Source organism: Phycodurus eques, chromosome 5 (genome assembly GCF_024500275.1).
Source record: "Phycodurus eques isolate BA_2022a chromosome 5, UOR_Pequ_1.1, whole genome shotgun sequence".
Taxonomy (NCBI): Eukaryota; Metazoa; Chordata; class Actinopteri; order Syngnathiformes; family Syngnathidae; genus Phycodurus; species Phycodurus eques.
The window spans coordinates 20,045,482-20,059,188 of record NC_084529.1 but is presented as its reverse complement, the minus strand read 5'-3'; the positions used below and the strand labels follow the sequence as shown (position 1 = coordinate 20,059,188).

Genomic DNA, 13,707 nt, shown 5'->3' with positions numbered 1-13,707 from the left:
ACTTTGCTGGCATGCCCCGCCCACATGAAATGTCAAAAACTAAATGTTTCCACAAATTAATGTCGCTCATTTGTTTAGTATACTGTGCCATGAAAAAGCTTTTGCCCAAGTGGGGAAACTATGCAAAAATACAAATTGGAGAAGCAGTCAAATACTTTTTCACAGCACTGTAGATGGTTCAAATTTAGGAGCAATTGGTCAAAATCTCTAGGACAAGTTTGTCTTTGAGGAACCAATGGAAATTGATAAATTGTCCCTAAAATATAACCAATATGGTAGTCATCAAATGTTGTCAAAAACCAAATGTTTTCACAATGTAGCTATGCCTGAACTATAGCACTGAGCACCATTAAAAGGGTTGTAGTTTCCTGTTAAAGTTTACAAAGACTCCAAAGTTTAGCCCCACTCATCAGATCTTTATTCATTTGATATACTGTAAATTGTCAATACATTTCAATTATTTAATATATATATATATATATATATGCGTGTGTGTGTGTGATTATCATCTTCCAGCCTTTTGTAGCGCTCCAAACATGGACCTGAGCTAATAATGATGAATGTAAGCATAAATATGTGAAGGTATGTGAGACTGTCTACATTGGAAATGTAAATATTCTGTCAATACATTCAGAAAAGTGCAGCTAAATGTGGCTACAACCTAAAGAGCTAGCATCACCGTAACTATGTAGCTCTGCTGAGTCAAAACATTAACTTTACCCTTTAGATACATGTCATGAAACAAAAGCAACTACATAATAATTAGACCTTGCTCATTTTGGGGAGCTTTCATAGCAGAGTGGTGCTAGGTGCATTTAAGGAGGCGAAAACAAGTTTGGTTAAAACCGTAGCTTGTTCGACGCTACCGGAAGCTAATTTGACGTAGCTAGCCACCAGTAACCTTTACATGAATTATTGTTCGTTTGTTTGTTTGTTTTAGCTGGACACCACGTAACCTAGACATTTTTCAAAGCTAAAAGCGTGTCCTGTTAACCAGAGATATCAGTACATCAAAGCTCTTGTAGTGAAACGCTTCATTATAGGGGGACATATTATATAAAACTGACTTTCAAATGTTTTTACACAAGTACGTAGTTGGCTCTCCAAAGTACCCGTCCGTCCACCCGTTAAGTGTGAAATTAAACAACCAAATAAATGATGGTTGTGTGGCGATCTGCTCACGCAATGTCATGAAATACGCTGTAAGAATGTCTATAATTCTTCATCCTTAGTGTATTTCTTTTATTAAGACACATGGGAACCTTTTTTTAAATTTTGAAAAAAGCATGAGACACTTCCTTTAATATTCGCACAAAACACGAGATATTATATGCAGCGTTTTAGTGAATGTGAGCACTTGCGCGTACATTGAACATGTTTTCAAGCTGATGTTCACAGTCATGGCTACACATTCAACAGGAATAAATAAATACAAGGCACATGGGATGATTAAAAAAAAGAAACTAGCATTTCCAATGGTCTCTGACAACAAATTAAGAGCCCCCGTTTGTCACCTCAAAAACACACACGCACGCGTTGCAGGCTTTCTGTCAGCGATGTGAGCTGTCACTCGGAGTTCTTGTAATTGGTGAACAGGTTGTAGAGGACTCTGAGGGTTGATTTGAGGTTCAGGTTGACCACATCTGCATAAAAGGCAACAAAAGGTTTGTTCAATCATCAAGAAAGAATGACAAACATAATAACTGTGTGCTTCCATTAAATCACAGCTCCTCAATTCATGCTGCGTTCTTCTTACGGAGCACAAAGTAGGCCAAAACAAGAATTTACTGATAATTAGCATAAGATGCATTGCGATTGCATCCACAGGGCTGATTTGCATATTGTAATTTTCTCTGCAGAAGTAGGTCTTTGGAGATAAATAGTTCTTTTGAATAACAGTAGAATGGGATGTAATTAGGATTCAAGGTTAAACACAAATTGGCCACGTTAAAAAAATTTGCCTTTCTCAGAGAGGTATGATGCTGCGAGGGTAACAAACGAGTGAGAAACAAAGGTATGGTAATTGATTGTTTTTCAGCATTATTTTCCCACGGCCTAGGTGGATCACAGTGAGATTAAATGCGAGCTCATCCTGATGATAACTTAATAAAACAAATGTATCACTTCATCTTTCCATTCCAGCCACTGACTGAAATTACCTTAATGGCACGAAATGTTGATTAACCTTTAAGTAGTCCATCCGTCATGACTATTAGATTGCTTTTCAACCTAATACCATTCTATTCTATAATATGATATATTTATGTATATTGATGCATGACATGCTACGGGCTGCTGATAGTTGATTAAATTACACAGAAAAGTAATGGCCGAGAGCCACTTAGATCGGTACTCGCTTTAAACATGACACAAGGTTTCCCTCTAGTGGAAAGTAACCAAGAGTAGCAATACATGGATACCGGTAGTTCTCAAAATTTTGACACCAAGCAGTAGCGCCTCAAAAAATAGTTACATCTGCAAGTGCCACCATCACGCCCAAACTTTACAATACAGTAGTGGAGGGTCAATCAAAAGCTAAGTGTTCATCAAAAACAAGATCTTCTGTAGTTAAAGTACTATTGTGAGTGTGTGTATATGTATATCTATCTATATCTATATCTATCTATATATATATATATATATATATATATATATATATATATATATATATAAAGCTTTTTTCAACACAGCACCATCTGCTGTACGTGTCGGAGAATTTTACCTTCTGGTCTGGCCTTGGGCTTCTTTAGGCCGCCGTCCTGCATGAGCTCGAAGGCAAATGCCACATTGTGGACCTGAGTGAAAAGATGTCATCTCAGCATGCGGCACAATTCATAACGCACGATAACGACAAATACAGATAGCTTCATGATGGTGAAATCACCTTCTGGTCAAAGTTCTCAGGGGTGAGGAAGAAGTTGTACAGAGGCACAAAGTAGTTCTCCAACAGCCCCATCAAGAGGATTAAGTAAACACCATCTGCAAACTAAACAGAATATTACATAATAATAATAATAATGCAGTGGAACCTTGACTTACAAGTTGTAAACCAAAACACTTTTGAAAAAAACCAAAAACATATTTTCCCATTGATAAGAAAGGAAATGGAATTAATTGATTCCAGTGCTCCCACCTAAAAAACACCACAAACGTTTTTGTAATGTATTTTTCATCCATCCATCCATCCATTTTCTGAGCTGCTTATCCTCACAAGGGTTGTGGGAGTGCTGGAGCCTATCCTTACTATCTTCTGGCAGGAGGACGGGGTACACCCTGAACTGGTTGCCAGCCAATCGCAGGGCACATACAAACAAACAACCATACACACTCACATTCACACTTAAGGGCAATTTAGAATCTTCAATTAACCGACCACGCATGTTTTTAGGATGTGGGAGGAAACCGGATTGCCTGCAGAACAACCACCCAGGCACGGTGAGAACATGCAAACTCCACACAGGCGGGGCCGGGGAATGAACCTCGGTCCTCAGAACTATGAGGTAGACGCTCTAATCAGACGGCCACCCTGCCACCATGTGTTTTTCAAAGAAAAGAAAATTAGCACACTAAAGTATAGTCCATCAACCATTTTCTGAGCCGCTTCTCCTCACTAGGGTCGCAGGCGTGCTGGAGCCTATCCCAGCTATCATCGGGCAGGAGGCGGGGTATATAGTATTTCATAAAAATGTCGAGCAATAACATAATAAAAATGATGTTAAGAAAACAGTTTGTGCATCATTCTAATTCAATGGGCATTGTGCTGCTCAATCTGGTGTGTGCGCCTTTCCCAACAGGGGGCAGTATAATACTTACAGATACACTATACACATAGATTTGATGATGAAGCTCAGAAGAACATCTCAACTAAGCTGCAATAATATTAGTCGTTCTTCACAGAGGATAAATAACATACAGGTATGTCTGTGTTGTATAATTACCACCAATGCTAGTTATGTTATCCCATCTATGGCATTTTGCATTGTGTTTTAGCGTTAAGCTAGTGGACTTCGGTGAGACAAAACCCTTGGGCTCTTTTTCGAAGAATTGAAGTTCGCTGCCACCATATCTAGCAGTCATAACTAAAATATTTGCTTGCAACTGGACAAAAATAACAGCTGAGAGGTGGCTCATATCCTAAAAAACCCGTAAGTCGGGTCACTCATAAGTCGAGGTACCTGTGTAATGGCTGTGGTCATGTAAATGTTATGAAATTAAACTGTAAATAAATTTGACTACCTGAGATTCCAGCTCAGTGACTTCCAGGTTCAACTTGTTCAAGTGCTTGTTCACAAAGGTGATGAGGGACTAAAGTGACAACAGTGGGATAATTTTATTAAAAAATGCCTCATTTTCAAATGGTTCAATTGCAACAAAAACAATTAAGTTTCTCACAGTTTTGACCACGTTGAGTTTGTCTGGTGCGTGATCCAGAAGTGTGTCAAAAGCATCTCTTTCTGTTAAAACAGAGAAACAAACAACAATAAGATATTCGCTGATCTGTGTCACGTTGGCCTTCGTTAATTAAGGGCTATACAAATAAACTTGGCATTTTAGTACGAAAAGCTACTTTTATTTATCACATAATATATTTGTATAAACAACCAATTGCAAGCTTTGTTGCAGCTTTATTTTAACCTTTATAATGTGGGTAAAGTTAGCGTTGCTGTTTTTTAAAAGCATTATTTTTTCTGCCGTCTTACCGGCTTATTGGGTTGCTCAGAACGCTTCGGAAGAGTTGTTTGTCTTCATTTTGGATAAACTAACCTGCACTAATCCTGAAGTTAGCCTAACGTTAACGGATTGAATTGGTATTTATGTTCCTCAAACAGCTGGACCACCCCTTGAATTATTTTGCGCTTGTCTGGCAAATTGTGTCGTTGCATATAGTTGTGCTAAACTTTTGAGACAAAAAGTTTAGCTCCAATGAATCACTTATAAGCTTCTAATCTACAAAAGAACATATTGTATGTCTTGTATATGTGTTTTTTTTCCCCCTATGTAACAGCCAATTCAACGGCTATAGAGGTGCATATCAATATATTAGAATATGGTCAAAAAGTACACTTATTTCAGTAGTTCTATTCAAAAAGTGAAACCCATATATGATATGGATTCATAAAGCACATCAAAAGTACTTTACAGAATGCCAATTCCTTCCTACTTTTTAATATAAAATATCATTTTGATTGGTTCTTGTGTCATGTAATTTTTTTGAACATGGTGAATTTAGTTGTTTGTTAACTGTAAGCTGTAATGATCATAATTATACAAAACAAATGATGAAATATTTGTGTAGTGAATCTATATATGTGAGATTGACTTTTCTTACTATTGACAGAAACAAATGGACTTTTCCACAATATTCAAATTTATTAAAATGCTCCTGCATGTACATAAAAACTAACAAATACTATATACAAAGAAGCAATGACAATAACAAAGACAATATACATAGAAACAACAAAAAAGACAATAACAATCACAAAGACTATACATTAAAAAAAAAATAAGAAAGACTTACCGAACCTTCCCATCATCATCCTGGAACGCAAACAGACAAAAAGAACAATTCATTTTTCCATATCACAATCCAAACACAGTGGTACCTTGAATCACGATTTATCCGACTTTCAATTTTTTGAAAGTCTGCTAGCTTAATCCTATCACACAATGCACACTGCCATACAAGGGTTAACTAAAATAGCATTATTGTCACGGTAATTATAAACCTTTGAAAACTTTAGATTTGAACACAAGTAGTGCAGCAACACAAGTAGACAGATACTCACAGGCATATATTTAGAGCTCCAACTAACAATTATTGTAATAATTGATCAATCTTTAATCAAGCAAGTGAAGCAAGGTCTCTAAACGACTAATCGGTTATCAAAATAACGGTTGATCAATTTGATAATTGAATAGTTGCTGATCAGTTGATTAATTGCTGCACCTCTACATATATTCTTTATCCTCTGCGAAAAATGACTTATTATTGCAGCTTAGTTGCACAGTCTTCTTCTGCGTTTCATCATCAAACCTATGTGTAGTACTGAATGTCTGTATGTATTATACTTCCCCCTGGTGGCACACACCAGAATGAGCAGCACAATACCCACTTATCAGGATGCCACAAACGGTTTAATTCTTTACATTCCATGAAATTTCTGTAACACTGTAGAGTGCTATTTTTCTTAGAGGCGGATAGTTGTGCATGGATGCAAAGATGACAAAGGAGCGCTCACTCGGTGGTGCTGGTCAGCTCCTTGTTCACAAGGGCAGTCTGCAGGATGCCCTCTCGCTTCTGCTCAAACAACAACAACACGAACAACAGGAGAGTATTCAAGTTGTAAGTCACAGAACGTCATGTCAGTACGACGCCTCACCTTGACCACCACCACTTTCACCGAGACGTGCTCGGGCAGCCTGACGCTCGCCTGGAAGTGCATGGCCAGAGACACCAGCAGGTGCACGATGGCCACCAGGTTCTTGGAGTGGATGGCTGCAAAAACACAAACAGAAAATACGTACAGTAGGCTGCCAAGGAGCGCTTTCTCATATGTTGCTTAGCTTATCAATTCGCACGTGAGGGTCAAAGTATTAAAAACACGACAACAACCACGATATGAAATTTTTTTTTAGTGACTATTAAATGAAACTGCATATCATCATGCATAGACAGACATTATCAATTAGGGAAATTATACTAGACTTACTCATTTTCAGCTCTTTTCAGTTCTATTCTTAGACAACTAACAGACATTAGAAAAAGTGACATTTTATTTTCTAAAATAATATTTAATTTAATTTGAGTAATACAAATAATATACTATATATACTAAACACATTTAAATAAATAAGCCTGAAAGAATATTGTGCGTGATGGGCTTTAAAATACAAACAAATGTGTAGATAGTACATACAATTCAAAATGTTTTTTTTGTTTGTTTTTTTTGAACATGAATATAAATTTTGTAATAAATTTATTTGTCCATGTATCTTTAGCATAATTCTAGGCAGCATTATTGACACACCTCTGAGAGTGTTGCTGTGCCTATTGAAGTGACTTGTGAGTGCGTGCGCATTACGTGCCAACATTTTGATGACTTTCCCTTCTTTTCTAACATTCCACAAAGCTAACCACACAGTCTTGGTGGTATAGTGGTTAGCATAGCTGCCTTCCAAGCAGTTGATCAGGGTTTGATTCCTGGGCAATGCATCTCTTGTTTTTGGGCCAACACCCAAAAATATTTCTTTTGGTTGATACATTACTTCATTTCCTTTATCAGGATTTCTTGTTTGTATGTCATTGTAGATACATGAATTAAATGGCAGTGGTGTACCTATTGAAGTGGTGAGAAAAAAAGTGGAAGTCAAACATCTGGAGGTGATTTTTATACGAAAAACTGTTAATGGTGGTAAATTGTTACTAAAAACATTGTCTGTACTGTAAGTAAAGGCGACAGGTGTGTCTGTGGATATTTGCATTGTTTGTTATGGAGGAAATAATAACCACGCAAACAGATCTGACCAATTTAGACGTGGAAGCGCAGTTTGGTGAAAGCAGCACTCACAGTCCACGCTCCACTCGATGGACCAGCCGTGAGGACGCAGCAGCTCGTTGACCGCCTCCAAAACCGTCTGCAGCTTCTGCTTCTGGCCGATCTCCGACTGGGTCACTTCGGCCACGTTCAGCTTCCGACCAGACAGCTTTTCTGGCAGCAGGAGAAGGATGATTTAAATAGATAATAAATGAAAATAAATATTAATAGCATCTTAGCATCATCATCGTGCACAGGCTTCATGGGTGTTTTCTCTTTATATGAAGTGAGGAAGTGTGATGATCAAAACAGGAAAGTGATGTGTATGACTAGGTTTAATAACCAGATCGGAAATATTAACAGACAGATAGATATTACTGAAAATGAAAATAAATGACAAATGAAAATTAAAAAGTTGTAATGTTACAATAATTTTTTTATGCCTGAACCAAACAAATGTTTTTCTTAGTCGCCCAAAACCGGACCTGTCTATTATTACGAGAATATAGTAATATTACAAGAGAAAAGTTGCAAACCAATCAAATATGATGTTTTGACCATTGAGTGTGGATTCTTTTAGCAGTGACACATATAATCGACACTCGGGGGAGTCCAAGAGCACACAGTCGTGAATGTGACCTGTTGGCTTCCAAAATAACTCACCAAACAGCTTCTGCAACACTTGCCCATCATAACAGTCCTCCTCCAAGTCTTTCACAATGATCCTGTCCTCCTCCAGCTCACTGTTGATCCAGTCAATTAGCACCTGTACACATGTACAGTGGATAGCAAAAGTCTACAAACCCCTAATCAGATGCTAAGTTTTTTTTGTGATAGAAAAAGATGAGAACAAGATAAATATATATTTTTTTAAATGCACCATTAATGTGACCTGTAACCTGTGCAACTCAATTAAAAAATATATTTTTGAGAGGGGAAGTAAAAACAAACAACTGAGATAATGTGATTGCACAAGTGTGCACACCCTCTTATAACTGGGGATATGGCAGAATTAATCAATCACAATTCATATTAATTGGGAGTCAGCACCATTTAAAGTGCCTATGATTAACCCCCCCCCCCCACCACCACCAAAAGGTTGAGCTGTTGTAGCAGGCTTTTCCTAACATTTTTGTTGTTCTTTAGCAGAAGCCTGGCGATTTTTTTGCTAACACTGATTGCTATTGGGAACTGTTCACAATTCCCTCCAGCTCCAGTTTTTAAGAGGGTGTGCACAGGTGTGAAATGTTTTCCCCAATGTTGTACACGTTAAACGTCACATTAATTGTGGAAAAAGTTTTTAAATGATTTATCTCTTTGACTTTTTTCACAAAAACCTGAAATTTATACAGAGATATTGAGACTTTTTTTATATATCCACTGTGCATCAAAGCATTTCCAAACTCTTCTTGCTTCTTTAATCAGTACCTTCAGCAGATCTTTAAACTTTGGGTTTTCCCGCGATGTCGGGTCCAGCATTATCCTCTCGGCGTTCTCCTCTGGTCAAGACAATGTGAGAAAAGGTTTTTAAAGTGTTGAATTTTTTTCCCCTCCCATTCACACATGTTGAGTGCAGACATGTTTTCGTCCCTCGTGAGGATTAAGAACTGTCAGCCGTAAAAATGTCCAGAGCCATTTTGGCAGTGAGGGGAGAAAAAAGGCACAGCGTCTTCTTTTCATTTCCTGCTCTTCCACTTTCATCGCCACCTCCTCATCAATCACGCTCTTCTCTGTGACCTCGCACAGTCCACTTTAAATTAACTCCAAGTAGACAAGCTTGGCATGATGAATACATTCACAACAAATTTTTGTTAAAACAATAAAATAAATGAATGGGTGTAGTGGAGCATCCAGTTTATTCAGATTTTAAAATAGGTTTCCCATTAGAAAATTAAAATATTAATAATGAAGAGATTTTTAATATCATTATAAGCCACTGTAACATTATGCGCAGGTTGAACATTAATTGTGCTTAAATTTAGGAAAACAAAAAACTGCACTCAAATAATGGCTCAATTAAAATGTATTGCACATAAATGTTCCGTAAAAAAATTACCTTTATAAATGTTTAAAAACAAACACTTACAAAAGAATAAATGCAAATGTACTTAAACTTTAAATATAACTGAAGTTTACTTATCAAACCTACTGCATTGGATGAAGAAGAAAAAAACGTTAAGCCACTGTATAGCATTATACGCACTTCTGAACATTTAATTCAGTGATTCTTTCACATACCACTAGAGGGAGCCCGTGAACCACTAGTGGGCCCGGTACCACACTCTGACAACCGATTGTAATAACCTTTAATTAGCATACAGGTAATCACTTAAGTAACATTTTAGTATTTCTGACGGTCCTCCGTCCGACTCTTCCATATACATTTACATTCTATCTGCATGTGGGGTGGACCTGGCGACTCATTTGAACTCACTTCTGCAATGCCAAAATATGGTGGCCCGAGAGGGTCAATACTGTAACGACCGTACAGTAGTTGGAAGCTTGTAAGTACATTTGTGTGTTCCTACCCAGCAGAGTGTCCTCGGGATGAACATCCGTCCCGGACGGGAGCATGGGAGCGTTGATGGCATTCTTGCCTTCCTCGTGGAGGTCACTCACTAGTCGCACAAGAACGCAACACACACATACACAAATACACACACACACACACACACACACACATGCATACAATGCACGATTAGTAATGTGACGTCCAATTGCAACAGCACGATGTTAATTGGGCAATTAAAATGACCATATTAATAATGATTTAGACTAGTTTCGCCAATACTGAAACTTACATTGGTATCCATCAGGATTGTGCAAACTTTTTGGCTCAGCGCCACATTGACTTTTAAAATTTGACAGGCGGGCGAAGCCAGGACCACATGCTTACATATCAAAATAAATAAATACATACAAATAAAAAAAGGCATTGAAGTGTTATTACTGAGATTTACTTTTAATGGGAAGAGTGTCGTTTTGTTGAGCACCATTTTTTTCCACTGCATCAGTCTGGTGGTAGTTTTGTCGTGGCAATTCTCAGAACACATCTGAGGAGTTCATCATCAGCTGCGATCTGTAGGATGTTTTGTTGGTGTTCATCACACTAAAAGTCTGTTCACACACATATGTTGAGCCAAACACCACCAGCATCCTCTGTGCCATTTTCTGGATTTTTGGAAATTTCTCTGCGCTTAAAGAAGCATAAAACTCATCCAGTTTGAGAGTTGAACTTTTCTTTTAAGACAGTGTCACAGTGGAGTTCAATCAGTTCCATTTGCAGCTCCTCTGGCGCTGTTTCAGGGTCTTGTGTGACTGAATCTTGGATTGCAGTTTGTCAGATAAAGGTGTTTTGCTGAGCCTGCAAGCTTGATTTTAACCGCTGAGCCGTAGCCATCAGTTCCTGTGTTGATTGGCTGTGAGCATAATCAGCATGCTTGGTAGAAAAGTGATGGCTCATGTTATATTCCTCTAAACCGCAATGGTTTCTTAACAAATTAGACATACAGTCTTTGACCGGACTTCAGTAAAAAAGTCCACTCTATATTAAACACTCGGCACCCCTTGTCGACTTTTCTTTTCTTTGGCCCACTCATGGTTGAAGAAGGGTTCAGAGCAGTAGCAGAGTAAAAACAGAACAGCCAAAGTCAGGTCAATGTATCACTGTATCTACAGCACAACCTGGTGGAACCACTCGGAATTACGGGACAAGGTCAAATGAATGTAGTCATGATTTTGATATGATTTGGGCGATTCTGTAACAATCTTTGGCAGGCCGGATTTAAATGATCTACGGGCCAGATGTGGCCTGCGGGGCGTAGTTTGCTCACTCCTGGTATACATAGTGTTTCTTCTTGCTGCATTGCTTACAGTTTTTTTGTCCAATTAGATTTAAGCATCTATGTGTTGCCATGTCAATCTAATCTGCCTGACCAACATTTTTGCGTCCTCTGATTGGTTGGTCAGAGCAACATTTTTTACACTCAAGTGTGACTAGAAAAACTCATCTGTAAGCAATCTGCACACATTAATACATTTGAAAATCTGAATATTTGGTGAGTATGATGTATTTTGTATTATGTATTTTTACATTATGTATGTGTTTCAAGATAAATATGGATTCTGAACTGCTCCAGATGATACGCATCCCTGTTTAAATGCCAAATTTTTGTATTATACAGTAAAAGCCAAAATAAACCATTTCAAAACATGACGTCTACAACCCAACTGAAAAAAAGAGAAAGCTTTTCAATCTTTGTGCACAAGTGTGCACACCCTCTTATAACCGGTATGCCGCTGTGTTTAGAATACATTCAATCTCATGTCAGCATACTCCTGCCACCATGTAAAGATTAACCTCAAATCAAGTTCAGATGTTTTTGTAAGCTTTTCCTGACATTTTCTTTTTTTGCCATTTAACATCACAAAAACCTGGCATTTGATCAGGGGCGTGCAGACTTTTCATATCTACTGTACACGAAACAGTTGTGTGCTGTATTTTTCATACAGTTTCTATAATTGCAATGTGATATTAGTGGTATTAAATGCACATCCCGCAACTGGTCTTGGTTGTATGCTTATGTTTTACGTGTATATAATTTATTTTTATTTTTTCCAGAAATGGACATTTTATGGTTATTGGTCCCTTTTTTTCCCCCATCTTTATTCATCAGTATTGACATAACACCTTTTTTTCCCCTCCACGTTAATGTCGTTGCTTCTGCTTTTTCCAAGGATTTGCAAAAACTGCTGCCAGAGAGAGACACTTGCTCACTTTTTCCACAGCCCACATGATGTTCCATCAACATCTTTATCTCTTCATGTTTCCTGTTTGGCCATAGAAACTAAGCCTTCAGCAATTTTGCTAAAAATCGGGACATTTAATTGCAGCTGAAATAGTGGAAAGAAATTAAGTAACTGCGACCGAGACTGAAAGATAATATCTCCTTTCGTTTCTGAAAATTAGTCTTTTTCCATTAATGGACGTATTGATTAAATGATCCTCCATTTCAACCATCAGTTTCTATAGATCACCAATGTGCTTGTATTTTACGTATGCATGTATTTAAAGTATGCATAAACAAAAACAAAACAAACAAAAAAAAGCATTTGTCAATGTAAATAATGTAAATAAATCACAACTTCAAAGCAGGAACTCAAAATTGCTCAGGGTGGACGGCGTCCCCACCACATTTCCTATCTGATACTGGAGACACTTTTAGCCTGGAATCTCCTCATGGATCGACATTTTGGCTGCATAATTACAGAGCAGGATTGCTGTATTTCATCCTAATTGCTCTGCTTCCTCCCCCATGGCCCATTTGCCTGCATTACGCCCGCTTCTCTGTCAAGTACAACCTGCGTCAAAGAGTTAAACTGTGCAGTGAAATAAAGCCAAATACCCTCCTATGGGCAAAAAAACTAAAATACAGTATATGCTCCGCAACAGCACAAGCAGTCGCACAAAATTCCTGAATCAGAACCGACTTCCCGTTTCCACAAAATTGAATCGAAGTACCTGTTTTCTTCCTCTTGGTTCCACAAAGCAGCCCCGCCATGTCCCCCCCCTATAAACTCCTGATGGAAGTGAGTGCACAATGCAGTAAACGCATGCAGAATATTCAATGTGTGTGTCAATATTGGTGAGAGTGTGGATGTGTAAGTGAGGCCAAGCAGTAGCAGGAGAGGGGGGGGGGGCGTGTTTATTTCTGTCACAAACCTCCTCCCCACCTCAGAGGTCCAGTTACTGGAGATGCATTTGTGTGTCTGTGTGTGTGTATATATACAGTGGGTACGGAAGCTTTTCAGACCCCCTTAAATGTTTCACTCTTTTTTATATTGCAGCCATTTGTTAAAATCATTTAAGTTCATTTTTTTTCCTCATGAATGTACACACAGCAACCCATATTGACAGAAAACAAAACGGAATCGTTGACATTTTTGCTGATTTATTAAAAAAGAAAAACTGAAATATCACACAGCCATAAGTATTCAGACCCTTTGCTGTGATTCTCATATTTGACTCGGGTTAAAATGGTTCTACACCTTCATTGTAGTTCAACTGTGTTTGATTATACTGATTGGACTTGATTAAGAAAAGCCACACACCTGTCTATATAAGACCTTACAGCTCACAGTGCATGTCAGAGCAATGAGAATTATGAGG

General features: G+C 38.0%; 1 protein-coding gene across 1 annotated transcript; it reads right to left on the bottom strand.

Annotated features, from left to right (window-relative positions):
• Positions 1-424: 424 nt before the first annotated feature.
• parvb (parvin, beta) lies at positions 425-13,166 on the bottom strand. The gene is made up of 13 exons (XM_061676615.1): positions 13,060-13,166; positions 10,067-10,156; positions 8,967-9,037; positions 8,202-8,304; positions 7,572-7,712; positions 6,384-6,499; positions 6,243-6,301; positions 5,522-5,541; positions 4,393-4,454; positions 4,237-4,305; positions 2,885-2,986; positions 2,723-2,795; positions 425-1,643 (listed from the first exon to the last, which is right to left on the bottom strand). Exons 1-13 carry the CDS (start codon positions 13,097-13,099, stop codon positions 1,567-1,569), a joined length of 1,023 nt encoding a protein of 340 aa, XP_061532599.1. The 5' UTR covers positions 13,100-13,166; the 3' UTR covers positions 425-1,566.
• Between the last annotated feature and the right edge of the window lie 541 nt (positions 13,167-13,707).

What these genes read in the sequence shown, in the direction of transcription:
- parvb (XM_061676615.1), bottom strand. Translation starts at nt 13,099, where the DNA reads ATGGCGGGGCTGCTTTGTGGAACCAAGAGGAAGAAAACAG. An exon ending in AACTCAACGTGGTCAAAACT is followed by an intron (nt 4,306 to 4,392) that starts GTGAGAAACTTA and finishes TTGTCACTTTAG; the next exon opens with TCCCTCATCACCTTTGTGAA. An exon ending in GCCCAAGGCCAGACCAGAAG is followed by an intron (nt 1,644 to 2,722) that starts GTAAAATTCTCC and finishes CCTTTTATGCAG; the next exon opens with ATGTGGTCAACCTGAACCTC.